General features: G+C 40.0%; 1 protein-coding gene across 1 annotated transcript; it reads left to right on the plus strand.

Moving 5' to 3' along the window:
• Nucleotides 1–337: 337 nt before the first annotated feature.
• Nucleotides 338–27,963, plus strand: FAM91A1 (family with sequence similarity 91 member A1). The gene is made up of 24 exons (XM_035317589.1): nucleotides 338–472; nucleotides 2,435–2,519; nucleotides 2,985–3,136; nucleotides 4,574–4,631; nucleotides 6,099–6,166; nucleotides 7,392–7,505; nucleotides 8,572–8,662; nucleotides 10,163–10,225; nucleotides 11,283–11,389; nucleotides 12,241–12,279; nucleotides 12,394–12,506; nucleotides 13,390–13,508; nucleotides 13,922–14,034; nucleotides 14,228–14,314; nucleotides 15,074–15,206; nucleotides 15,855–16,003; nucleotides 16,463–16,597; nucleotides 19,055–19,168; nucleotides 20,120–20,192; nucleotides 21,339–21,488; nucleotides 21,980–22,087; nucleotides 22,367–22,490; nucleotides 23,532–23,601; nucleotides 24,806–27,963. Exons 1-24 carry the CDS (start codon nucleotides 401–403, stop codon nucleotides 24,998–25,000), a joined length of 2,532 nt encoding a protein of 843 aa, XP_035173480.1. The 5' UTR covers nucleotides 338–400; the 3' UTR covers nucleotides 25,001–27,963.
• The last annotated feature ends 8 nt before the right edge of the window (nucleotides 27,964–27,971 follow it).

The following is a 27,971-nucleotide window of genomic DNA, read 5'->3' on the forward strand; positions in this document are numbered from 1 at the left end:
CTTCTCTGGAGATAGCCAAAACCTGCCTGGACGCCATCCTGCAAGAAATGCTCTGGGTGACCCTGCTCGGCAGGGGGTTGGTCTGGATGAAATTCAGAGGGCCCTGCCAACCTCGGCTATTCTGTGACTGTGTGACTATGACTCTGTGTGATTCTGCGACTGTGTGCCTGTAATTCCGTCACTCCGTGACTCTGTGACTGACCAGCAGAGGCTGACAGACCCCGCCCCCCGCCCGTCCTCCTCCTCTCCGGAAGTGACGTCCCCACTTCCGGGGGCGTGACGCGGAAGCGCCCGGGCGGCAGCAGCGGGTCGGAGCGGGCCGGGCCGGGCGGGGCGGCCCCGGGGCTGCGGCGCCCCCCGGCGGCGGGGCCTGGGGCGGAGGTGGCCGGGCCCCCTCGCCATGAACATCGACGTGGAGTTCCACATCCGCCACAACTACCCCTGGGCGCGGCTGCCGGCCAGCGTCAAGCAGGTACCGCGCGGGGAGGGGACGGGGCGAGGGGCCTCGGTGTGGAGAGAGGGGGCGTGAGGGGCTGTGAGGGGAGAGAGAGGGCGTGGGGGGCGTTTGGGGGCTGTGGTGGGGGAGGGGGGTGTGTGGGAGTGGTTTGGGGTTTGTAAGGGGTGAATGGGGAGTTTAGGAGCGGTTTGGGGTCTGCATGAGGGGAGAGGGGTGTGTAGGAGTAGTTTGGGGTCTGTAAAGGGGAATGGGGCATGTAGGAGTGGTTTGGGGGCTGTGTGGGGGGAGAGAGGCGTGTAGGAGTGGTTTGGGGTCTGCAAGGGGGGAATGGGGTGTATAGAAGAGGTTTGGGGTCAATATGGGAGCAGAGGGACATATAGGAGTGGTTAGGAGGCTGTGTGGGGGAAGAGGGGCATGTGGGAGTGGTTTGGGGTTTGTAAAGGGGAATGGGGTGTATAGAAGTGGTGTGGGGTCTTTTTGCGGGGAGAGAGGTTCTTATAGGATAGGTTTGGGGCCTGTATGGGGGAGAATGGGGTGTATAGGAGTGGTTTGGGGTTTGTGTATGGGGAGTGGGGCTTATAGGTGTAGTTTGGGATTTATAAGGGGGGAATGGGGCGTATAGGACTGGTTTGGGGTCAGTATCGGAGGAGAGGGGCATACAGGAGTTGTTAGGGGGCTCTTTGTGGGGAGCAGGGCTTATCGGAGAGGTTTGGGGTCTGTAAGATGGGAAGGGGGTGCGTAGGAGCAGTTTGGGGTCGGGGGGGAGAGGGGCCTATATGAGTGGCTTTGGGGTCTGCAGAGAGTAGGGCTTATAGGAGTGGTTTGGGGTCTGTGTGGGATGAGAGGAGGCCATGGGGGTGCAGGGATGCTCTCAGGGCAGCCCCAGGCGGGTGCCCCAGCAGCAAGCAGTGCGCCCTGAGCCAGGGCTCTGTCACCAGAGCCTGGTGCTGCTGCGCTCCGTCGGCAGAGTGGCTCATGGAAAAGAAAACCTCATGAAAGTTTGATTTGCCCGGTGTAATGCTCCTCTGACAGGGGAGGGGAGGCGGTGTGTCAGGGGAAAGGGAGGTGCTCAGCTCATCCCCACGGCCCGGTGCTGTTTGGAAGCTGGAAAACAATTCCTGCCTGCTTTTGTGCTCAGAAAATACCTGGACCTCTCTTTGGGTGTCCAGTCATGGGCCCCAGCTGTGATATCGAGGGTGTTTATCTTCTAATGCCTGGCTCTGCAGCACGTCTTTGTCCCATATACGCAGCAAACACACTTCTTTATCTAAGGATCTCTTTTGGATATGAGCTTCAGCTGAGGGAACCGGGAGAAGAAAACCTCCTCGCTTTTTAGCAGATGCTGAGTAGAGGAATAACGTGGGGAGTTTTGCAGGACAGCTGCTGAAATAAGGCATTTAAAGCATCAACCGAAATCTGCTTTTTATCTTGCTTCATGATAGTCGAGTACCGCGCTGTGCTTACGCATTCATCTTGTGACCTAAGATCACTGGATTGCCTGCTCTGTGAAGTTCCCATTGAAGTTTCTTTTTTATTTTTTTGCTTCTAAGCTTATTAGGTGCAACAGCTGAAACTTCACGTCACTGACAAGCGATGATTTCTGTTGCACTAATTCTGGGCACTTCTTTGAGGCTGCAAGGTGCTGACTGCTTGCCAAAATGCTCGAGGCTTCCTGTAATCAAAAAGAAGTTCTGTAACCTTCGATTTGAAGATGAGAGGCTCCCTTTTTGATCAGAAGGGTTCTAGGAAAAGAAAAACAACAAAAGATTGCCATTTAGCTCCACATCCTGTGTGGAGGGACCCGTTTAACTAAAAATACCCTTGACTTTGTACCAGGATTGAAGATGCTATTGAAATAGTGAACTGAGGGACTCGCTGAATACGGGACCTGCATTTGGTCCCGTATGAGATGCTCGGCAGTGGTTTCACTAGAACAGGTTTTGTGCATGCCAGCTGACAGCTCTTCTTGTTTTCAAGGGTCTGGGAAACTCTCAGAGGGAGTATGAAAGGCAGGTTGTGCTCTACAGCATCCGCAATCAGCTACGGTACCGGAATAACTTAGGTGAGTAAAGAAACAAAATAACTTCCAGTTACTACCTGATTCTTCCTCGCTGAAGGCTCTTTACTGAGAAACTGCAAGAGCTTGCCCTGTTTCAAGGTCTGGCTCTTAGGAGCTACTGGTTATGACTTGTTTGCACACTTCCAATGTATTTTGTGTTGACTGCATCCAGTCCTCTTTCTATAGCAGATGATGGTTTCGCTAATTAATGATAATTTCCAGAGCCTGCATGAGTTGTCTCAGCGGGCCACTTCATGGTAACCTGTGAAATAAATCCGCTCTGTTCTAAAGTGATCCTTAATGGCTCTGGGAGTGCTCGTTGTGTGTGCCCGATGGGTGCTGAACGCCCATCACCACTCCTTTATTTGGTTTTTACTTTTGGCAATCCACGTTCTGCTATTTCTAATCTTTCTGCTGTTTTACTTTTTTTTAATAAACAGCGTAACTTTTTCTCCCCTTTTCGTGTAGTTAAGCATGTCAAGAAGGACGAGCGGAAATACTACGAGGATCTGCTGAAATACAGTCGGGATCACCTGATGTTGTACCCGTACCATTTGTCCGACATCATGGTTAAGGGGCTGAGGGTAACACCATTCTCCTATTACACGGGCATCATGGAGGTGAGCACGAATCCCGGGGGAGCAAATGTTGCGTTCTGTCCTAGAGACAGCAGAGCTGGCCCCGTAGTGCATGCAGGGCAGTGTCCCGGGGCTTGTTTGCTTTGGGTAGGGTCTGCTAACAAGCTGCAGGTAAGGAAAAGTTTCTCGACAACTCCTTGTACCTCCAGGTTTTTCCCTTGTTCCCCTGGAAAACTTCCAAGGACTGGACTTTGTCACGGGGCCCTGGGTGGCCTAGGCTTTCTTCTGATGTTTGGTATTTGCAACTCTTGAGTTTTTTTTTTTTTAAATACAGATGAATTCTGTTTGATTAATAAAACAAAGGGAATTCTCTTTTAAAAAAAAAGAGCACACATTTGAGCTGTTTTTCTTTTCAAAAATGATAATTAACCGTATTGGAGATCTTTTCTCTGAGAATTAAGATGGTTCTGTTTTCTGTCACACACTGGCAATCTTCTTTTATATTCTTTGGATGTCGGAAGTGGCTGCTCATTTTCTGTTCAGTGATTGTACGCTTTATAGCTGTTCAGTTCCTAGCTTATTCTGCATTATTAGTTAGCAATTTCCTGTGCTGTTTTTTGTTGTGAGGACAGATACAGGATTTCACCCTTATTGCTCTGAAGATCAGCATTTCTAGCTTGCTAAAGCTTGCATCGAACTGAAGTATATTTTTTGTGTATTTACCTTACTGCGTGAGGAGTAGTTGAGTAGTTGGCAAGTCTGAGATCTCAGCTGGCTGGTGTGGGTTAACCACAGCAGGCAGCTAACTTTACACTGATGCTTGCTGCTTTCTCAGTGGGATGAGGGAGAGAATTGTGAGGATATAAGGGAGAAACCTTGTGGGTTGAGATTAAAGACAGCTTACTAGGTAAAGCAAAAGCTGCTCCTGCAAACAAAGCACAACAAAGGATTCATTCATTATTTCACACTGGCAGGCAGATGTCCAGCCACTTCCAGGAAAGTGGGGCTCAGCGAGTTTAATGGTTACTTGGGAAGGTGCATGCCATAACTCCGTACTTCCCCCCCGCCCTCCTCCTCTTTTCCCCCAGCTTTTGTTGAACATGACATCATATGTTACAAACATCCCTCTGGTCATTTGGAGCCAGCTGTCCTGGCTGTGCCCCTCCAGTTCCTGGGGCACCCCCAGCCCCTTGCTGGCAGGGCACTGTGAGAAACAGAGAAGACCTTGAGGCTGTGTAAGCACGGTGTTCAATAATAACTAAAACATTTGTGTATTATCAACATTGTTTTGGTCACTAATCCAAAACATTTTCTACTATGAAGAAAATTAACTCTATCCCAGCCAGAACCACTGCATTGACTTCAATAGATTTCTATTTTAATTTCAAGTTTTGTGCAAGACATTGATTTTTGGACCTGCTTCTCTGAAGCAATAACTTTCTTGTTGGAACTAAGTTTTTTTTTTTTTTTCTTTTTAAGGATATAATGAACAGTGAAAAAAGCTATGATTCGTTACCCAACTTCACTGCTGCTGACTGTAAGTATTCTCTAGTTGCATTGCCGCTTCCAACGAGCTGGAGTTGATTTGCAGGGCATCTGTTTGCTTGAAAACAAGCGTGTGAGTGAAGGTGTAGCAGCATGTAAATGGTGGTATTAAGGAGCATGTGCTCTGCATGCAGAGTTCTGTCCATATGATTTTTTGGTGTGTGTTGGGCAGAAAGCTTTGGGAGGTCCCCAGAAGGCTGTTGGCACCCCTGTGAATTAACGTCAGTGTACAAAGAGGAACCTTGTACCAAAATGTTACTCCGGGATATGCTCGGATGTCCCAGCTGTTTTGTCTTGCTTTCTGCTGTGGGCACCAGAGGGGGTGATTAGGAAGTGAAAATGCAACCTCTCGTGTTGAATTTGAAGAACAGAGTGAGCCTACTGACAAGTCTTACGAAGGAAAATGCAGATTGCTGACATGGGGAGGGTGTTACTGAAACCTGCCACTGAGAAGTTATTTATAGCTATGTGCTTCATTTCTCACCTTCACTACGAATTTACATGGCTCTCTTTAGGTGTAGTGTACAGTCAGGTGAGGATTAGTGCTTTGGAAAGCAGTTTTTATTTTTCTTAAAATAAACAACACAAAACCTTGAGTTAACTGTACTAATTTGCCTCTATTTAATGTTCATGCTGGGGAAGCAGATAAGAAACTTTTTGCTCAGCATGACGTAGGTTCTTGGAAATCGAATGTTGCTCAGGAGTCTGTGGACAAGAAAGGCTTCTTTGTTTTTTTTTTTTTCTTTTTTTTTCCATGCTGATCCTGTTATTTTAACAGCAGCTGTGAGTCCATGACTGAAGTAAATTGAGTATATTCACTATCATTTTTAATTAAACTAGTGTCAAACCAGAAAGCTGGACGTAAAATTGAGACAGAATATGGGTCAAAGCTCAAAACTACTTGAATAGTTTTCCTGTGTCTTCTCACAAATTGTTAGTGATTGAAGGCTAGGGGTTATAGAATTAAATCCTGATTCATTTCAAGTCAAATAGTTGTTAGTCATCTTCCTTAAAGGCTTATATGGCCTTTTATGCTCTAATTCCTAGCTTACAGAGTTCTAATCCTGTGCGCGGTGTGATTCTAGGCTGGGGAAAGAAAGCTATCGACCAAAATTAGGTACAACTTTAGTCCTCTTGATCTGAAGTATAGTTATTACCTGTTGATGTAAGAGCAGGAGAGAAAGGGGTTAGATTATTCCATGCTACCCTGCGACTTCAGAGAAATTGGATTTTTCTTTTTTTTAATTCCTTTTAGAGTAAGTAAATGGGGATAGATGGTGGTTTTTAGGTGCATATGATTCTCAGTCAAATCCAGTTAGAACTGACTTGAGGTTTTCTATTATTTTGAGAAGAAAGAGTAAGTGAAAGTCTTATTTTAAGTCTGATTCTTTGAAGAATGTTTTATGTATCTTCAGCTTAAACCCTTCTTAAGAGAAATAAAAACTTAATTATTTTTCAGGTCTAAGACTCCTTGGTATAGGAAGAAACCAGTATATAGATCTAATGAACCAGTGTAGATCTTCAAAGGTGAGGTTTTCTTTGATTTTTCCCTTCCTTTCCCCATCCAGAGCACATTACTTGATAGGAAATGGAGCGGAAACGTTCCATGGGTCTTGTTAGTTTTAATAATGTCTAACCAAACACAAAAGACTGGATTGCTAATTATTGTCTGCTTTGTGATATTAATAAAGAACTTTTAAATTAAATTGTGCTGAAGAAAAGGAGATGTGGCATTGCCTTTTTTAACATATTTTCCGAGATGTATTTATTCAGGTAACTAATGTTTCCGGGCCACTATAAATATGGAATAGTGGTGTTGGTTTTAGAAGAATTATCCCATGTTTTCATGGGTGCAGCTGAGAGCACAACTCATTCTGGGACCATTCTCCAACTAGATGTACATTTTTGTGGTATGTGTGTTGTTCTCTAAGACAACAGCAGTGCGCCTGAACAAGCAGCCCTACGTGTGAACTGTGGAAAACATTGCAGTGGCTGTTGATAGACATATATATAGGTCTTCTAGTTTGCAACAGACTTTTCTTTCTTCAGGAAACTCATAAACGGTTGGACCAGATGATCTTGGAGGTCTTTTCCAACCTTTATGATTCTACAAAATACTCTCACAGTAGCTTCATGGTACTCCTTCAGCCAGACTGTGTTTACCAAAATAAGGAGTTGATAAAATGAACCAAAAAGTAATGGCTATGCAATGGAAGAGAATGGAAAGGGAGCTGTCAATAAACAGTGCCCTTTAGGGCACTTCCTTTCTTGGACTGAAATTCGCTGTACTTCTATAGCATCATGCTGATTGGGAATGTGGTGTACTTGGTCTTTGAGAGTAAATAAACTATGGTCTTAAAATGGTTTTTAATACCATTGAACTTCTTAAAATATACCACTTGTATACTGCTGGTTTTGGACTTGATCATGGTGTGTTTGAGTAGTGTTTTTAGTGGTACATAGAAGACAGTTTTATGTGAAGATTTGACAATATCACATGGAAATAATTTTTTTCCTTCTCATTCTCATATGAGTTGAGTGAGGCACGCTTTTGAGTGAGGCACACCTTTGAGGGAGGCACATTTGTTTCTGAACCATGTGCTTTTACTAAATGGCAAGGTTAATAGTATTTGTGTGTGTCCAGTCTGTGGATATAATGTACTTAAAAATGGATGCTTGTATAAAGGTAAACAGTTGTCTGCACATGTGAAGTGCTACTTATTTCTATCTCAAATGGACTGTACCACTGCAGAAATTTTTCAGAAGGAAAACAGCTCGTGATCTGTTACCTGTGAAACCTGTGGAAATAGCCATAGAGGCTTGGTGGGTTGTGCAGTCTGGCTACATCACTGAGGATGACATCAAGGTACGTGAATACAGCTTGCAACTCTAATTTTGGCTGAATACCCTGAAAATGGGCTTCCCTTTGTGTATTCTACACAAAGACTGTTGCAGGTTGGAGGTTTATAACAACTCTTTTATGGAAATAGAGAATGGAGCTAGTAGAAGTGGCTGTTCTCTTCAGCATGTTCTGCCCTCTCCCTCCTTTGTACTTTCCGTGTTGTGTGCAGTGCTGAGGTTGCTTTGGGTCAGCCAAACTGCGGTAACTGAAGCCTGTGCTGCTGTGTTTTATAGGGAACAAGCAGCAAAATAGCTTATAAATTTCATATTTTAACTCTGACATCTTGTTTTTGACTAAATCTTCACCTTCAGCGTAATTAGAATGCTAGTGGACTTTGATATGTATCTTTTTCATTTCTGCTCACTTTAGGTCTCCATATTTTCTTCATTATTTGCACATGAAAAACATGTAGGCTGGCTTACTCATTCTACTTTCATTCTCACAATTTTTGTAGAGGCAGCTTGTCACTTGATCTAATTAATTGATTTAATTCTTTCTCCGGAATCTTTTGTTTGTTTAGATTTAAACAAACAAAAAAAATTGTTTTATTTATTTTTTATTTAAAGCAGTGATGAAATCTTTTTTTGCGGTCATTGGGAGTATCCTGGGCAGCAGTTGCTTATGTTCTGACATTCCATCAATCCAGAATAGTTAACGTGAAGCAAGTTGCTTTGATACTGTATTTGACCTCTTTCTGGAATGGTTCCAGTTGCATGGTTGAACACTCAATTCAGAAGCTTTAAATAGCAAACTTAGGGTACTGTGGACTTCATTTGTCACCTGTGCAGCTAAATACCATTCCTAGAGCATGCGTTACTTCGTGCAGGGACAAGAGCAAAAATTTTAAGACTTGAACAAGAACCACAGTGAATTCTTCAATGCAAGCATTTCGCTGAAGAGCAGGGTTACTTTCTGTGTTCTTATTTCTTAGGACTGACCTGAACATGAGATACTTGTGGTTTTTGAGTGGCATTATTTAAGTTGCATAGACGTATTTCTCCAACAGACTAACAAGATTTCATTCATCTAGATTTGCACTACATCAGAGAAGTCTGCTATCGATAAGATAATTGATTCAGGTCCTCAGCTTGCTGGTTCATTAGACTTCCATGTAGTTCACAGTAAGTGTTTGACTGACTTCCTTTTTTTTATTTAATTTTGGCCAGAATCAGTAAATTCTGAGAGTAGTGATTGAAAAGTAGGAATAAAAGGGTTGTAGACAGCTGAAGCATAGGAGGATGTGGAGGAAAATACTCAAGAGCTTGTACAAACTGGTCTAGACCTTGTGAACAGTGCATGTAATATTCAACAAATTTAATTCATTAGAAAGTGGCAGTAGAGACTGAGGGAGGGGAAGGTGGTAGATGGGGACGAGAGAAAATAAAAATGGCAGAGCTGGTGTTCCCAGGTGCCAAAACTTCAGTTTTCTTTTCAAAGAAGATGTTTTGAAATTTCATACTGTTTGAACGCCATCAAAAATGGAGCTCAAATCTAAGAGCCTGTCTCTCCCTGTTTCAGTGTAAGAAGCGTTAGCTGTAGACAAATCACTTTAGTCGAGGGAGTACAAATTCACTGACAAACTCTTCCTTGAGAAGTTGATTTGTAAATGTTTGGTTTACTACAGGCAATTGGAGCTGTGTTAGAAATTAAGGCCAAAATCCATTGCCTGTGACAGAAGCAGAACAAAACAGAAATTTAAAAACAAACAAAAGGTAAGGTGGGTGTAATACAAGCTCTGCAGTGGATTCGATACAGCGCAGGGCTTAAGAAGACCTGAATTCAGAAAACACCTAATGATTTTTGTCTATACATGGCTCGGTGTTGATTGTGGAAAGGGCTTAAAGCTTGGAGGGAAAATAGGTTTAGAAGGATCCAATGTACCTTTCTACCTAATTCACGGGTATTGCTTTTCTTCAGAACTTTTCCCTGTCTCATCTACTCTGCAGAACTCAATTCAAACGCTTAGTGCTCAAATCATGGTCACGTGTGGGAAGTGTTATATGGTATCTACCATGTTGTATGCCATGCTCCTCTGTATCTCCTGTGCTTTTGCTGATGCCTTGTGCTGCCGTGCCCTGGAATTTCTTTCTGTAGTTGTATAAAAAAGATTTTCTGTGAAGATTTGTGGGAAGGACATGTGAGGACCATCAGAGCTCATGTGACTTAGTTTGTGTCTGTGCTACAAAGCATGCAAGCTCTACCCCGAGTTAGAGCAGGACCAAAATATAGCCAGCAGCCTCAGGTGACCAAGCTAATTCAGAATAACACTGTACTATCAGTCAGCGATGGTGGTGAAAACCAAGTTAACTTTTAGGGAGAGAGATGCTTGTTTTTTATAAAATGTAGCTGCTTCAGTTTCTGGTATTCTACCATACTCAGTCACCCTAGAAATAGTTAGAGAGCTCCACGTGCACTGCATCAGAGCTCAAGTAAAGAGCTCTGTTTTAGGGTAACACCTGCTGAATATTACATGCATTGATCCGCGCACTGCAAAGCAAAATTGTACTGTGCAGGTTCACAGAAAAAACTTCAAATTCTGAATTGACTAATGGGAAGTCTACTTGTATCATCAGTTATCTGGAAGATGCTTTTTCTATAACGATGTGCTTTTGTTTGTACAGGCTTGTATAACAAAGGATTTATTTACCTCGATGTACCAATATCTGATGACAGCTGTATAGCAGGTAAGTCAATATTTTTATGATATACTACCTATGTTTTCTTGGATCTATTTCAGTTATCTTGTAGTTGTCTGTCTCGGAAACTGCTTGTCTGTATGTGTGAATTTGCTTAAAGCATTTGAACCGTGAGATTTTTTCCCAACAAAGTATTTTGTCAGCCATATTAAAACGTTTTTTTATTGTACATGGGACTTAATTCAGCTTGAATTCTTAAGCTTTAATACAAATATCTAGGTAAGTTGAGATTCTTTTAAAGATTCATGATTTGACTTAATAAGTGCCCTCCTGTATGCCTGTAATGAAAAGGAATAATGTAAAGAAATGTAGCTGCCTTGCCAAAAGGATGTGACTGATTCCTGTGTGGCTTTTTTAACATATGCAACTTTTTTTTTTTTTAGATATCGGTTCCATCCTTCATGGTCTTGTCACTTTAATTGTAGTAAAATGCTGTGTCTGGGGACTAGGTAGGAGCTGAAACCCATGCAAAATATGGCTACCCTTTGAACAGCTCATTGTTCTGTGCTAGGTCTCAGGGGTTTCTGAATTGAGTGTAATATGCAAAGAGGCACTTGGAACCTAGCTATGCAGAACTAAACATCATTGCTGTAATACAGAGCAGTTAAGCGAAGAAAGTCTTCTAATTGCAGGAGAATTACTGCTTAGATATTAACTTTGGTATTCTCAGTCCAGGGTGGAAGTTAAGTAGTTATTGTTTTGTTCTTGTTGGTCCCTCTCACCCCCTGCCTTCACATCAGAAACTCATTTTATTGGCTGGGTGACTGGGAATTATCTGTAGTGGATGGGCAGGAGTCTGCAAGATGATGCAGGGCAGAGTGGCTTTAGATTTTAAAAGAAAACACATCAACAAACATTGCTTTTCTTAAGGAGCAGGAGAATTTTTAATACCATGTAAACTACCTTTAGACTTTTTTTCTTTCAGACTCTGGGGAAAAATAGATACCGTGAAAACAAAATCTGTGTAAATTTATCTGCCTGTTTTTATGCAGTTTCAGTTCAAAACAGATTACCAAATTGTAATCTTGCAAATAATTCTTTTCAGTGCCGCCACTTGAAGGTTTTGTGATGAACAGAGTGCAAGGTGATTACTTTGAAACCCTCCTGTACAAGATATTTGTTTCAATAGATGAACACACTAATGTGGCAGAGGTAAGTAAAACTTGTGTTGCATGAGGGAGGCAGGAAAACTTGAAAGGGCCTAAAGCACGCTATTGAAATACTTAAGATAGAGATAGTGATAGATATCAAGTGATTTTATTTAGAAGTATTGTCAGACTTCGCGGATTTGAGATCCAACCAGATTCTTCAATATTGAATGTAACTTGGTAGTGTTCCAGGCTAAAGGTGTACCTTCAATTCACTGAAGCATCTCTGTCAGCTGGAGTGAATCCGTAAGGAGTGACTTGTGCAGCTTGTTCTGTACAAGACAGAATTGAAGAAATCTGTTTTCTCTTTGTTCTAAATGAATTGGTTCTGTTTTACTTGTGTGAATTAAAAAAAAAAATTATCTAGTAGTAAAAATATGTAAGGTATTGGCTTAAAGTAGGAAAGTAGCTTTTGCATAAGTATTCATAATTTTAATGAAATGCTTTTCATAAGGTTTGATTCTCTAAACTTCGTGAATAAGTACCTGAAAAATACCTATTAAATACATCCAGGATTTATTTTCTTCTTCTTTGCATGTCTGTTGATATACATGATTAGCCTAGAAATTACACAGTAGAAGATAATGGAAGATTTCTTTTGCATGCTTTGAAGTGGAGCAATCATGAGACTTCATATGACACTTCTCCCCCGCCTTTTTCCTATTTTGTCTTGGTCAAGACAAAATTTTTGTCTTCGTCAAGACAAAATTGCTTTTACTATTACAGGCTTTATTTAAGTATAAGTATATTTAAGTATAAGGAAACAAAACCAACAAAAAAATGCCAAAGCCCACAAGTGGCAAATAACTCTGCATTTAAATTCTGTATTGATGAATCTTTTTTTTTTCTTTTTAGCTTGCAAATGTCCTAGAGATTGATTTATCTTTAGTAAAGGTATGTATCGTACATTTGTTATTTGATGTGGAAATCTCACTGTCCTGAAAGTTGTCTACATAGATGGGTTTCATATTGCAGTTCCTTATTATGTGCTTGTGTGTTTTTTTTCAGAATGCCGTATCCATGTATTGTCGGTTAGGCTTCGCTCATAAAAAAGGCCAAGTGATAAACCTGGATAATCTCCATCCCTCATGGAAGAATGTTCCTTCAGTAAACAGACTGAAGTAAGTGTCTCCATTCTTCCATAAAACTTATTTTCTCTTTGAAGAGAAAGCTAACGTCTAAATCTCATTATATAGCTAAGAGTTGCTCTCTGTGACTTCTGTAACAGCTGATTTCACTTGGCTTTTCAATAGTGTAATGACAAAAAAACTTCATTCTCTCTCAAATCTGAGGTGGTAATTTACCCTGTAAGTTCAATTTATTACTTCTATTGTTGTTACTCAGAGCAAACTTTTTGACTTTGAAGTGCCTAGTTGCTTACTTTTGAAGCAGACTAGTGTGTGCTTGTTTTGAAGTGCTGGGCTCAGAAGTAACAGCTATTACTGTGCTAGCACAGAGACAATGTCTCTTGGTACTGCTGCGAGTGAACATGCGGATAAATAAAGCTTGCTTGCTCTGAGTAGCTCTTTCACTGACATTCTTTATGTATATCTATATCAAATACTGCAAAAGTTAATACAAAACAAAGGGCTCTCCGAGTTGGAGTGCCAAGTTAAATAATTTAAGAGTTGTCAGGCACTTTGTTTAGTTCAATTTCTCGTAAGCCACTTAAGCTGAGACATATTTCTTTTTCTTTAATGTTAACTCAGAATGTGAGAACAAAGCAAATTAGATTTTTCCCGTTGGACTTTTCTTGAAAGAAGGTGGTTGGATTTTTTCAGATCCGTTGTTCAAAACCTGGTGTTTTCAAACCACCAAATAAACTTTTCTGCTGAAGCTAAAGCAGGACTCTGAGGGACATCACGCTGGACTGGTTTAGGGCTTAGAGGTATTGAAAGGCACGTGTTGGGCGTGCCTGTGCGTGGGATACTAGCACTGGAAGGCAGAGATACTTCTCTGGTGCTACAGTGACCTATAGATGTGGATTTTAATTCACATTAATAGGAGTACTTTGGATCCTCAAAAGATGCTGCTTTCATGGGACAGTGGGGAAAACAGAAGTCCTATACAGGAAGCTGGGTCATCAGCCACAGATACAGATACCAACAGTCAAGATGATCCAGGTTAGCACTCAGTGAATTTAATACATTAGGAACAATTATTTCATACTTGTAGTGCCATAGGCTATAAAGGGCTCTAGAAACAAATGAAATGCAGATTGTGTAATTCTTTTTTTTCGTATGGAATATACAGTGGGGGAGGTGGTGTCTATGTCTCGGTTTGTAGTTCTTCAGCCTCATTTTCGGGGGGAAGAAATCTATTTGGCTAATCTGCATATGGATGTCAGTTGATGCCAAGATATCAACATGTGAATAAACTCATTCAGGTGCTACTCTAATAGTGATAAGGGAATTCTGTTGTACTTAGTATGCCATTAACTAAGGTTTTTTGATTTTTTTTTACATAGTTTTATGACTTGATATTATATTTAAACAAAACAAATGTGATCATCTATTTTCTTCTTGTTCTTTATTAGCTGAAACAGCCAGCGTGAGCAGCCTGAATCTGTCTAGTGGACATACAAAGCGTATTGCCTTCCTGTTTGATTCTACTCTCACTGCCTTTCTAATGATGGGAAATCTTTCACCAGTATGTCAAAATTGTTCACTGTATTACGCTAAGAATGAGTATGTAAAGTTTTAAAATAGTTTGACTTCATTATAATGTGGTTTTAATTACTTGAAAAATATTCATATAGTTTGCGGTTAAGAAACATTTGTTTAATATTTTTTGCTTGCACATTTCCTTTTCAAATAATAAAAACAGTTTTTTGTTGTTCCAGAACTTGAAAAGTCATGCAGTTACTATGTTTGAAGTTGGGAAACTGTCAGATGAGTCTCTTGACAGCTTCTTAGTGGAGCTGGAAAAGGTAATCTGTTACATGTGTGGTCAAATGCTTTTTCAGCACTTGTGTGAAGGGCCAAAAAACCCTCAGTATTTTAATTTTGTAAGGCTGCTTTAAGAGTCTCATCAAGCAATACAGTGCTGTGAACACAAACCCTCATGCCAAACCTAAGGGTTTCAGTTAAAATGCTGCTTATTTGCAGCATTCAAACCTTTTGTGACTTTCACGTTTACACAAACGTGGTGAGTGTCTGGTGAGCAAAGTGAGTTCAGGAGCAGTATTTGCCCAAGTACGTACACCTTCAGTAGGTCTTGCTTGTTAAACAGAAAATCACGTGCTATGTAGTAGGGTTCATAATATATTTCTGACAATCTGCATATCCTTTTTTAAAGGAAAACTTGACCATTGTATTCTGGTATGTTAACCTATATACCTTTTAAAGATAATCTTACAGTTGCCCTTCCAGAATTATGTAGCAAGACTTTGCTGTTAATTGCTGTATTCTTTTACACCAGTCATCCTGACTGGACATGTAAATCCCCGCTTAAAGACTGAGGCATGGTTCACATTTATTGATGTCTGTGTACTTTTTCACAGTTTGATTAGTGTGGCCAAGATTCAGTTTTCATTTAATAGTTGCTGTGAATCACCTTTGCATATAACCTGCAGGCTTGTTATTCGGGTACAAAGCTTTAAAATGCTAGTTTGTTAATCTTTCCTATTGTGTGATTGCTAGTGGAAAGCACCTGCCATTTATATGTATTTATTTTGCTTCTTGTTTAGGTTCAAAGCACAGGAGAAGGGGAAGCACAGCGGTACTTCGATCATGCACTTACACTGAGAAACACAATACTTTTTCTGCGGCATAATAAAGACCTAGGGGCACAAGCTGTGCAGCCCGACCAACCAAATAACGGTACTGAGAATACTTTTAAGGAAATCCTCCTAACTTCAGCTTCCATGGACTCACCTTTCACCATTAAGTCATCCTTCATGCCTGTGGTACTGAGTGTGGGTGTTGAATGACAGATTCAGTTATGCAGGGTTAGACTTAATGCCCAAACCAGCAGATTAAAGCTGGTGGCACGATGAACACAGCTTGAGGAAGGGCTCAGTTTAAAATCATGTGCTTCTGAGGGCTGTAATGAAAGGAGTTATCCTTTTATTCAAGTGGAGAGATTTTGTCAAAGAAACATTTTCCAAGTCATGAAAGGGGGTGTATTCTTTCTAATGAGGATAAATATTTGTAAAATCCTGAGTAACTTTCTTCAGTATTTATGTGTGTTCTTCTTCTTGTATTCTTGTATTTCTGTGTGTTCTGCTTTTCTGGGATCTGTTAGTTGGTGAGGAGGAAATTGTAGCTCTGTGTCAGGGAATTCTGTATGACCAGAACTGCTGAAATGGTTGGGATTAACTTAAATAAATCTGTGTATAATTTAAAATTTAATCATGAAAGATAGTGTATGCATGGTTTGGCAGGGTGGAATGGAAAATCTTAGATCATACTTTGTGTTCTATGTTCTATCTCAAATGATAATTTAAGAATCTTATGTTCTCAACTCAGGGTTTCCCTTGGACCTCTTACGATGTGAGAGTTTGCTCGGCTTGGATCCAGCTACCTGCAGCAGAGTTCTCAACAAAAATTACACTCTGCTGGTTTCCATGGCACCGCTCACCAATGAAATTCGACCTATTAGCAGCTGTACACCCCAGGTAAAAAATAAATAAATAAAAATAAATTAAAAAATACTGTGGGGGGAAAAAAAACGGTATCTAGTAATATAAATATCTCTAACTTTGTTTTAGACATGTCTGTCATGTATCCCTTCAGAAGAGACACAGTTATTGCCATGTAAAATAGTATTTCAATTTGTCTAAAAACGCTTAGTGAATAAAATGTGAATTTACTGCATTCAGTTTAATTTGTTAACAATTTACCTATTTGAGTGGGGTTAATGACAGATACACTGTTCTTGAACTCAGTATCTTGATACTAAGGTATTTTCTGTGAATGAGTACCTAGAATATCATCTCTCCTTATTAAATTAATGCATTTGTACTTCTTCCTGTGCTGCAAAACTAGCTTTATTTTTGACAACTGCTGATTGTTACATCTGTACATAGAGCCTATTATTGTAAATATTACAATTGTTTTCAATAATCTCTTTTCAGCATATTGGACCTGCAATTCCAGAAGTCAGTTCAGTTTGGTTCAAATTGTACATTTACCACATAACTGGACAAGGACCACCCTCTCTTCTGCTCTCTAAAGGAACACGTCTTCGAAAACTTCCAGATATTTTTCAGGTAGCGTATACGTGGATTTATTTCATATTCTTTTTCTAAGTGTTTCAGAGGGTGCAGTACGCTAAAGCATTCAGGGAAAGCAGTTGAAGTCAGAGAAATAGTAATTTTTCCTGCAGTTTAAGTGACCAAATATTTAATAAAGATTATATTAGGTTAGACAAAAGGTTTTCTTGGCTCAGTAGCCAGTCTCTAGCAGTGGCTGTAGCTATATGGCTACGTAGTATTTCCTCTTAAGACCTTTCCAGCCTTCCCATGTTCTGGATGTTCCTGAACTGTATGTGATTTTGTGTATGGCTATGGCTGGAGATCTTACCTCTGCAGTGATCAATTGCTCTCCCCATACTTCCCAGCCTTGAATCCATCTAACCTTTGAGTACCCATATAATGCTTCGGGAAGGATTTCCATAAGACAGTGCAGGTTTGTCCAATTCATGAACAGAAAGAGTTTAGATGCTGCCTTCTCCCATTCTGTCCGTCAGAGATGTTACTGTGGGCTAACATGTCACAAAGAAGTCCTGCTAAGTATCTTGTAGCTTCAGCAAACTTAAGCGGGAGTGGTCATGGCAACTCTTAAACTTGCCAAAACCAAAAAATCATCTCTTGAATTTAATTTGACATGTAGCAGACACTGAGCTGTGTTAGCTCTCACTGATAACAACAGAGTTCATAAAACATGAACTAATCAAAAGTCTTGTTCAAATTTATAATTGGAGTCTCTACAGTTTGCATCTCTTTGTTCTGAGTAGACACTTGAGCTGAATAGATCACAATAACATGAAGACACTCAGAGAGGGATGTGTGTTCTTAGGTGTATCTATGTCTGCAGTCATCTCTGGCTCTAGGATTCGTAGATGTATTTTTCATTCTTCCAGCATCTTCCATATATCTCTTCCCTCCCCCGTCATGTCCTTTTTGATCTCAAAAGTTTTGTGGGTTGCTTCTATTTTAAGACTAGTTTTAAAACAGCACAAAATTAAGTGAATCAAATCTCCTAGAGAAGAAGGTATTTTGTAAGGCTCTTGGCAGAGAGTTTCACTCAAACATTAGTCAGTAGCTTAAACTAGTGGTAAATGTTATGGGTTGCATATTTTCATTAATGAAAAGCATTCAGTGTGGTAGCCTGTACTGGGTCTGGCTGGGATGTGAACTTTCCCTGCAGCAGCCCATACAGTGCTGCGCTCTGCACTTGTAGCTAGAACAGCAGTGGTATCACACCAGTGTTGTGTCTGCTGCTGAGCAGTGCTGGCACAGCATCAGGACTCTCTCTGACCCTCCTAGGGGGTGGGCAAAAAAGTGAGAAAGAAACATCAGCAGGGCAGCTGACCTAAACCAACCAAAGGGATATTCCATACCATATGATGTCACACTCAGCAATAAAAGGTGGAAAAAGGAAGAAGAGGGGAGGGGTGGGCTCTCATTGCAAAAACGTCTGTCCTCCTCCCGAACACCGGCTACGTGCGTTGAGGCCCTGCTTCAAGGATGTGGTCAAGCATCGCTCATTGGTGGGAAGTAGAGAGTAATTTCTTTCCTCTGCACTTCCACATAGCCTTCACTTGTTTTGTTTTGTTATTCCCTTTTCCCCCCCTCTTCCCCTTTCCCTTTTTTCCCTTTAGTTGAATTGTTTAATTAATAATAATATTTCCTTAATAATATTTTTTCTCTTTAATTAAATTATCCTTATCTCAACCCGTGAGTTGTTCTTTCCTTTACTTCTTCCCCTCCTCATCTGAGGAGGGGGAGTAAGAGAGTGGTTGTGGTATTCAGCTGCCTAGCACGGTAAAACCACCACATAGCCTTGGGAGATTTCTATAGGAACCTGGATTTTCAGTAAGCTGATGGGTCTGATTTTCCTGTACTGCATGATTTCGCACCATGCATTATCACAGACTTGTTAGAGCCTTTTTTTCTCTGTGTACAGATGGGGTTGCTTCTCTCCTGCTACTGTTTTGCAGTGTCATTTTCTTAAGGAACGGTTGAGACATTTCTAAAACTCCTACAGATAAGCAGACATGCAGCACTTCAGTCTTGAAAACTAAGAAGTAAAAATGGTTTAACAGTCAGCGTTCTTGCCTCTCTGCCCCTTCTCTTTGGATATGTATTTTGGGGTGGAAATATCATTGTTCTCTTTTGACTGTGTTAGTTTATCTTGGTTTTATTTTCTTTCAAATTATATGGGATTATTTTCATCTCCTATCGGTTATGAGTCTGCTGCAAGGGCCACGTAGGGACTGGTGGCAGATAGGTCCTGCTCCAACCAGCATCTTAACTTAGAGGTTGGCAAATTTCTGTTTTTCCTGGAAATAGGAACGAGGGATACTTGGGACAAAGTATAATGCTGTGGAGTTGTAATTACCTGCAGTAACTTCAGAATTGTAACAGTATGTTATTAGCCTAACTAGTATTTCCCTGTGTGCTTGGATAGTCTATTACTGCTGTGTATTCTCTTCTGTCTTCCAGGGTTATGATCGCTTACTAATAACATCTTGGGGTCACGACCCAGGAGTGGTTCCTACTTCGAATGTGCTCACAATGTTGAATGATGCTCTAACGCATTCAGCTGTTCTCATTCAGGTACAGAGTCCTCTCACCAAAACCTGTGTAATTTCAGGTAAAGCTGTTGCATGGTAGAGGAGATCAAGAATGTAGGAGAGCTATGCTTTTGCCAGGAGCTGAAAAATGTTTAACTTCTGTAAGCATTGCTGCCATGATTTAGAGGTGGTAAATACATGAGTTTTGAACTGAATGCATATTGCATGTGCACTGTTACTTTAGGGGCAGACATAACAGGGTTTTGCTAAATGAAAATGAAGTGTGGATTTGTGGGTGTGTTGGGGATGTAGGGGACTGGAATGCAACTGAAGAGCCCACAAGCATTTTGGATGGTAGCTACCTTATATGAGGTGGCTGGAAATATGAACTATATTTTAAGAAATGCACTTCAGAGTGCTTAGTATTCAACTCTTCTGGTAAATGACAGTTCAGGTAGTTAACAACTGCTTTTATGGAAAGCCAAGCATGCTGTTTGTCACACACAGCAGAAACAGAGTGGGTCTGTCTGTTTGGGAAAGTAAATTAGCGTTCTTTAATATTTCATCAGTTCAGCTGAATTATTGGAATTAATCATTTAAATGTTTAATAGCGTAGCTAACATAAAACTGCACATTCTTGAAGGCAGCCTTGACTGCTCAAAAAACTTCCATACTTAGGGGGTGGAAATACCATTATTTTCCTTCAGAAATGTCCAATGATTATGAAATTTGTTTATAAATAGCAATTGTAGAGAAATACTGCTCCTCTTCAATGAAGTTTAACTTCACTGTGGTTACTCACATGCATTTTAAAGAGAAGGGTCAGGTATCTTATTCAGTCTACTTATTTCAGCTAAGCAAGAGCTTTAATATATAAATATTTGTGTTTATTTCATCAGCATGACTGGTACCCTCTAAAAGTGAGCACGAGTAGGGCTAGGCTAAGTTGATGAGTATATTTTTCTGTGTCTAATGCTATTTTATTGACGTTCAGGGGCACGGCATGCATGGAATGGGAGAAACCATGCATATACCTTTTCCGTTTGATGAAGCTGAGCAGCAAGGAGGTAATTTTCTTTAATGTAATCTCTGCACCACTATATTTATTTTTCCTGCACGTTACCTTGTGCAGCAAAGTTGTGATGCTAATTTTAATACAAATTTTCTTGTAATTATGGGTCAAGTTAGGTGAAAAAATTGAAGCAATGTTTAAATCGTTGACAAATCTGTTCTAAGCTTAGGGATAGGTCTCCTTTCTACGTTTTGTCTTAAACAGAATGTGTTTTTTGGCCTGTCTTGTCTTTCAGTGCAGACATTAAGAAGTAACTTCCACAAACACCTCTGAATTTTTATTTGTGCATATTTACTAACTGTATAAATAAATCTTCTGTATATTCTTCTCTAAGGCCTGCTTCTATTCGGCGTTTATTAACTATGAGAGGTGAGACCAAAAGCAAAGTTACCTTGTTTAGCAGCACTAGGTGCTATTATGGAGGATTCCTCATGCTAGGAAGAGCTTTACTAGCAAATTCTCCTTCAAAGTCTGCCTAGCTCAACTGATTTTAAAAACTTAGGATTTAACTTCCTGACATACTCCTTGGTGAGTACGACACAAACGTTGCATTGCTTAGACCATAGCCTTTCCAGCTGAGAGGTCTCTTCACAGTGAATTTCCAGAAATGAAATCTAAAATTCTTTAGGCTGCTACTTAGAAGAATCTGTGCCAACTAGAAGTAAAGCTAATTTTCTAGTTTCATTTTTATTACATTTAAAATGCATTACTTTTATATACGCCCTCTCTGGCCTGTCTGTTTTCTGACTTGATGGTAGGTAAAAATTCTCAAAGGCAGAATCTCTGTGTTCTAGCATGAAAAAGTCAATGTTGAAACTCATTATTACCCTTTAATACTGTACTGTAGTTCTTCAGAATTTCAGATCTGTGGACTGTGGATCAAATTTGCTATAAAAGGCTGTGGCACCGAAAGAGCTGGTCATTGGTTGTTCCTAGCTGAACCTGGTCCGGTGTGTGCCAGCCAGACATCATCTTATGTATTGTCCCATATCCACCAATGTTATTACTAATTTGGAGCGTTACAGGAGACAACAAAAAATCCAATTAAAAAACTTAGCGTGGCCTAGAGAACTGTAGAACTGTATGGCTCCAGAGGAGGATTTTGATAAATTAAACTGGGATATGTATTGTTTTCTGCTAGACTTCTCCCGTGTGAACATGGGCATTCATACAGCTTTGAAGATACTGAGAAACAAAGTAGACTTGCAGCATTTTTGTGGCTATGTCACGATGTTGAATCCTACAAGTCGGCATGCCAACAGAAAGCTGAGCGACGCTTCTGATGGAAGAGGTTAGTTAACAGTAATTTTTTCCATTAATTTTCATCCAATCACTTTAGCAAAGTTGAACAAAGGATTACAATTTTTTGTTTTGGAACTCTACAAAATACCATCTAACACAGAGAGGAACCTACCTTGAATGTAAATCTAGAGGCAGTAGACAGCCTTCCTAATTGTTCTTTGAACCTGGTTCAGACATTGCAAATACAGACTGAAAATCACTGCACTAGGATAGCCAGCAGAAGGAAAAAAAAATGAAAAAACATTAAAAGGTAAATTGTCATTTTTATATGGCAGAACTTGGTCTTTCCTAAGTGTGTTGAGGATTCCTAAGTAGCTCGTCAGTCCTAAAATCAGTAAGACCTTGTATTTCTCCATATCCCTTCTTCCAGTTTAATAGCAATATGGCCTTTGGGCAAAACTTGTGTCAAGTTCCTTGCATCAATTGATAATTAAAGTTATATTCATCTAAACGTTTAAGTAAGAATTATTTTACCTCTAGGAGAGGCCGAACTAGCATCAGGATCTGATGTAAATGGGAGTACAGAGTCGTTTGAGATGGTAATAGAAGAAACCTCAATGGATTCTGCAGTCAAGCAAAGCCTTGAAGGTAAAAGCGTAACAAGTGTCTTTACTAAACATTTTCAGTCTGGTAAGATGCCTTGTTTTTAAGGTACTGAACATGTTGTTAGTTATTGTCTAGGATGATAAGTGCAACACTAAGTGTTCTTACTTTCTAAAATTCAGATTCCCTTGAATCTTTGAGCAGTTCATTAAATTAATTGCCTTAGAAAGTATGAACTGTCTAATAAATTCCTGATCTGAGACAACTGGTTCTGGGGTCAGTATTCTTGCTTTGTCTTTTCCTAAAATTTGGTTGTCTTTTTAGTACCCACAACAGAACTGGAATGGGTTCCCCTGGAATTATGCTTTGGCATTCCTCTCTTCAGCTCTGAGTTGAATCAGAAAGTCTGCAGAAAAATTGCCACTCATGGATTATGTAGGAAAGAAAGGTAAGCTGTGTTTTACCAGCTACAGGTTTAACAGTTGTGTTGAGTCCAGAGCTTCTGCAAAAAACAATGCCTATAACTTGATGACTATAGGAGCAGAACTGAGCTGATCTTCAGAGTACCTAATTCAATGTATAAGGTGGTGGCATTGCTTTTTGGCTCAAAGATACCAGCTGTAACGTACAGTCTAGTAGTCCATAGTTGTAGTGAAATTAGCCTTTTTTTTTTTTTTTTCAAATTTGTGCATGGTGGAAAATTAATTCTTTGTAGCAAACTCTCTAAACAACAACAAAAACAAGTATAAAGTAGTCTTTCTGGTCATTTTCCCTTCCTATCCTAGCAAAGGCTTTTTTTCCTTCTTTCTGCACCCACTGATCCCCTTATAAAAAGCTTACTAGTAATGCTTTGATGTAGAACATGTTTAGCTTTGGTGTAAAGTTTCTTTGATCTTGGCATTTTATTTCCTAAGCTTAGTGCTGGCTTATGATCAAGCTAACTTCTGCTTTTGCCTATAGCTTTTCTTTATGAAAGTTTACTCTTTCAATGATGTGCACTTTTTTCCCCTTGGTATGTGGTTCTGGAGACTAAATAAGAGGCAGCTTGAAAACATGGCTTAGAGGTTTTATTGTAGTAGTCAACTTGCTTTTAATAGTCTGTCACTAATCTGCTTCTTAAGTCACATCACCACACTCTCCTAGGTAAGAAGGAGACTTGATGATTTAGTATATTAATATGTTAAGTAAAATAACATTTTTCAACTGCAGTAGTTTCATTTCAGCACAGTGTAAACAGGGAAAATAGCATTTAGCTGACTAGGCTTGCAAACAGATGAGATGTGGTGATCACCGTGTCAGTGGTAAGGTTACCATCTGTATGAAAGCTTTTTATTTTGTCACGTGATAACAGGTACTGCTAAAGTTATTTCTGAGCAAGTTACTATCATACTTCTTTAAAGTTCAGGCCCTTTGGAAGGTTGGGAATTTATGGTGTGCATTTTGATTTTTCTGTATTTGAACATAGATTCTTCTCTTTCACTTTTGACAGCCTTCAAAAACTCTTACATTCCAGTAGAAAGCTGTCTCTGCAGGTCCTTAATTTTGTTCATTCATTCCAGGTAAGGACGAATAGTCAAGATGTAAATTGTTCTGTATGCTGTCATCCTTTTTGCCCTCCTCTTTGCCATTCTTTGTTGCATGGAAATGTACTTTGTTTTGTTCTTAGGCTTTTGTTTCTTTTCCTCCTGTAACCAGTGACTGTGTTAAGTGCTGTGAACCTCAAATTCTAGCCTTATTTAATCCTTTGTCTCTAACTTCTGGGTTTCCATGTAACTTTTTTGGGGGTGGAGGGGTGGGGACAAGGTAGTTATTGATAACACAGCCTACTCTGGCTGCTTGGTTGCTTCTGAGGTACACCAGGGAGATCCCTGCAAACCATCAATGTGCTGAGCTTTGAAATGTTACCTGCATTTCAAATCAACTGCATTCACTTAGCAAAGATAAAATACATTAACAAGTATCTTGTACCAGTAGACTCTTGCACTTTTTCCGAAGATCTTCTAGCATCTGGTGGTGAATGAGTATAAGTATGTAAAACTCTGCATACTTAGGGGGAATCTTTGAGAGCAAGGATAAACAATAGGGGTCTTGCACAGCAAGCAAGGAGAAATGCCAGCTGCACAGCCTCCTGTAGTTCTGCATGGAAATGTGTGCTAGCAAGGAGTGCCCACGTGTAACATGGGATCTGCTTAGCTGCTTATGCTTTGATACTTTTCTCTAAAAGTCAGTCTTCCCAATAAGATATGGATCTTGCAGGTTATTTAACCGAGGAAGTGTTATGGGTGGCAGGACCTAGAAACCGTTTCCCTGTGAGAATGTTGGAGGTTCCCAAAAGCTTTGAATCCTTAACACCATCCATGAGTCTCAAGTGTGCGTGTGTATACGTATATATACGCACACCTCTAAGCACACTATGAGATAGTGGCAGTGCTTAACATGCTCAGACTGACACAGTAGCTATCCTCTGGATTTTATAACTTTACATTCAATTTTCTGGGTCTTCCCTTCATTTATAAGTCTCAGGCCTCCTCGAAGGCTTCATGGAGCCTAAATATGTGTGCACAGATGCAGCTGAGGCAACTGTGCCGATTTCCTACTGCCCTTTGTTCAGGTTTTGTTTCCATAGTGATGTGGATTATGCATACTTTAGAAACACTAACTCTGTTTGCAGATTGGAATAGCCTGTTAGATTCTAGCTGTTAAATCCTTAATTATTTCTCTTTTTTTTAAGACGCTGTTTTTTTATTTTAACTTTTGCTTTAGGAAGGTATTTCAACACTGGATCAGCTCCATGATGCTGGTTCTTCAAGCTCACTTTTGCAGCCTTCTTCTGCAGATACGGGTGTTCCACTTCCTGCCAAGAATCTCATGTTCAAGGAGGGTGTGTTATCTGAATGGAACGGACGGTCCCCTTCCTCGGTTTTTATTTCAACCGCACCTAAGGAACAGGTCAAATAGGGATTCTCACGCATTGATCACTGAATGCCTTTCTTCTCTTATGGTTAATTTATAGTGCCAACGACTAAGAAGTGTACTGTTGCTGCAGCATAGCCCATGTAAAAGTAGTGTTACAAAAACGTATCGTGTTGCAGTATTGGGGAAGTGCTTAAACTGTCCAGAACTTGTTACTCATTACTGCATATATTGCTGCAACAGAGAGCTTTTTAGCTGTCAGCACTATTTTTATCTTGAGACAATCTTTCTTTTATAACTAAACACGCCCTTTGTAGGCTTTCTGATGATTGTTAAATTTCTATGCTGTCACCACAAAATTGCAATAGTAGTTTTCTATGTTCATTACTCAGACATAAATTCTGTTTAGTTTTGTACTGTATTACTGAAAATCTTTCTGTATAAAGGTAAGACATTTGGCTCTTCCTCTGAAAGCTCAGTGATACCAACTGTTTTAAAAAAAAAAGTATCACAGTGATATGGGGCATTAAGAATTGTTGAATTACGTTGTTTAGCCTAATGCTAGGCCATGATGAATCAGCACAATAGGAAGAGGTCTGATGTTTATCAAGGCAGACTTGAAGCCCTGCTGATGATTAAGGCCACTTTGAAGATGAATGGTGCACTTTCATCTCTAGCAGAATTCAGTGGAGAGGTGGAATTAGGGAGGGCTGAAGTGGTTGGCTCTGTTTGTAGGGTTCTTGATGATAATGGTCTTCCTCTGTGTACGTAACCAGGAGTTTGAGATTTTGGGTGCACAGAGTTTGTCCCTCGTTGTTACTTGAAACTGCTGATGAGCAGCTCTATGGGAAAACTCCTGATTTCGTAAGTTGACTTTAAGGTAGATAACTAGATCTGTGCTATTGATTAATGTTTGAAAGAACAGAGCTCTTTATTTTTCATGACTGTCATTAGCAAAGGAAAACAACAGCAGAGGATGAGTAGGCAGACTTCTCTGAATCTGTTTTCCTTGAACCATTAGCTGTTGGATTTTGACAAACATTACAGTGAGCTTTTTCATCCAAGATCATGTTCTGACTCTATTTCTAGGGGATGATTTTATGTAGCAAGTTTTCACATTGTTTATGCTAGGCATTAACAACTTCTTGCCAGCTTAAAAAAAAAAAAAAGAAATCAACAGGCCTGTCTCATATAGCACATGAGGAGAACAAGAGATTTGAAATACTAAGGCTTTTAACCCAGGTGTCTAAGTACTCTGCCAACTACTCTCTTCTGGAACTACCTTGATTTAAATAGTCATAATTAAAAACGAGACTTAACCATCCTGCCATTACTAGCCTATGTTACGGACCAAGAATCTGTGGCAAAGACGATGCTGAAAAAAAGTGTTGAGAAAAATAATGACATTTGGGTTTGTATTCTGTTCTGTATGGCTGTATGAAAAAAACAAGAGAAGTTCAAAAAGGGAAACTGTACCATGATAGGATAATGCAGTGGGATTTTCACAGTCACAGCTGAAGTCATTCTTCTTTTCTCCTTTGCTTTATACACATTCCTAAAGTGTAAGTGTGGGACTTGTGCTCTAAGAAACTGGAAGTCTGTAGTACTTCAGTTTGCTCAGTGCTGCTCTTTTTTTTTTTTACATCTACTTTGTTTTTGTATTTTACCAACAGCAACTGAATCTAGTATTCTGTGTAAATTAGGGAGCTAGGATATCTATATAAAATTCTGTATTTACACTACAGTGACTTGTACTGGAAGTACATACTCTCCGTGGCGTTAAGTTGCCTTACTTCCTTCAAAGGAAAGTGAAGAGGAAATGGATGTCAGTCCGCTAGAAATGGCGGAGAAAACAAGTTTACTGTGAGAATTGTTGTGTGGAGATTAACCCAATATCTAGCACTGTAGAGGAACTAATCAGTAGAGGATGGCTTACACTTTCAGTACTATAGACAATACTTTCAGCGCTACAGTGAGCTGTGGTAGGTGAGCTAGTTTGGCATATTGTATTGAATCTTGCCGTGCGCACTGTCTGTACAAGCACGGGACTGATGATAGTGCAAGGTAAATCTGTTGTACGGAAGTTTGAGAATGGATTTCAGTTTTTGTTCTCACTGCATATCTTTGTGTTACTGAGTGAAGGATAACCTCTGTTACTAGGTTGTCTAAAGCTTCTAAATAAAAGTTGTCTGCTTTTCAGAGTTATTTAATACCCACAGATCTTACCGTTAATGGTGAGGGTTCCAGATACGTTGCAGTTCTTGGAAATCAAGCTACTCTAATTTTGTTGCTTCAACACTGAATTAGGAGCTTAAGTGTTCAAGTCTGCATATCTGAAGTTTACCGAATAGATTGCAACCAAAGAAGTCCATAAAATACCTGAAACTTGGCTACAGCTGCAGTGCTTGGGATGGTCCAGAGGCTTTACTCAAAAGTATGTGACTTTTGTTTTAATTGTGGTGTAAAAAATAAGATCTCCAAGATCCTCATACCAAAAGAATCTATTTTATATTGTATTGCAAATAAAGACAAATGAAATACATTTCTTTTCTTCAGGTAGTTTTATTGACAGTGGGGGAAATCACACGCATTACTACATTGTAAAGTTATTTTAAGTTTGTCTTCAGCAAGATCTATTTTTAACTTCTCGAAGAGAGGTTGGCTTTGTGCTCTGGCACAACCACCTGGTAATCATTCTAGATGGGTGCACCTGAGGATATTCAGGAACCAACTGGAAAGCGTTCTCTTTGTTTTCAAGTTTTTTGATCATGGCTTTATCTCACAGTTGTTTTTCCTTTTCCACCATTGTTCTTGGATTTTCCTTTTTCTTGTTCAGTGTTTCTGGCTTGTGTTTTGAAGGTTTTATAGTCCAGCTGTAACTGAATACAGTTGAACTCTTCTAGTGTGACGTTGTTAATATTATACATTGAAATGTACAAAGTCGCTGTTCAATTAAATTATTGGCACATGTAACAATTGTTTACAAATAAACTGTGGTGTAGGTCAAACCATGTGC

The sequence above is a fragment of the Oxyura jamaicensis genome, chromosome 2 (assembly GCF_011077185.1).
Source record: "Oxyura jamaicensis isolate SHBP4307 breed ruddy duck chromosome 2, BPBGC_Ojam_1.0, whole genome shotgun sequence".
NCBI lineage: Eukaryota > Metazoa > Chordata > Aves > Anseriformes > Anatidae > Oxyura > Oxyura jamaicensis.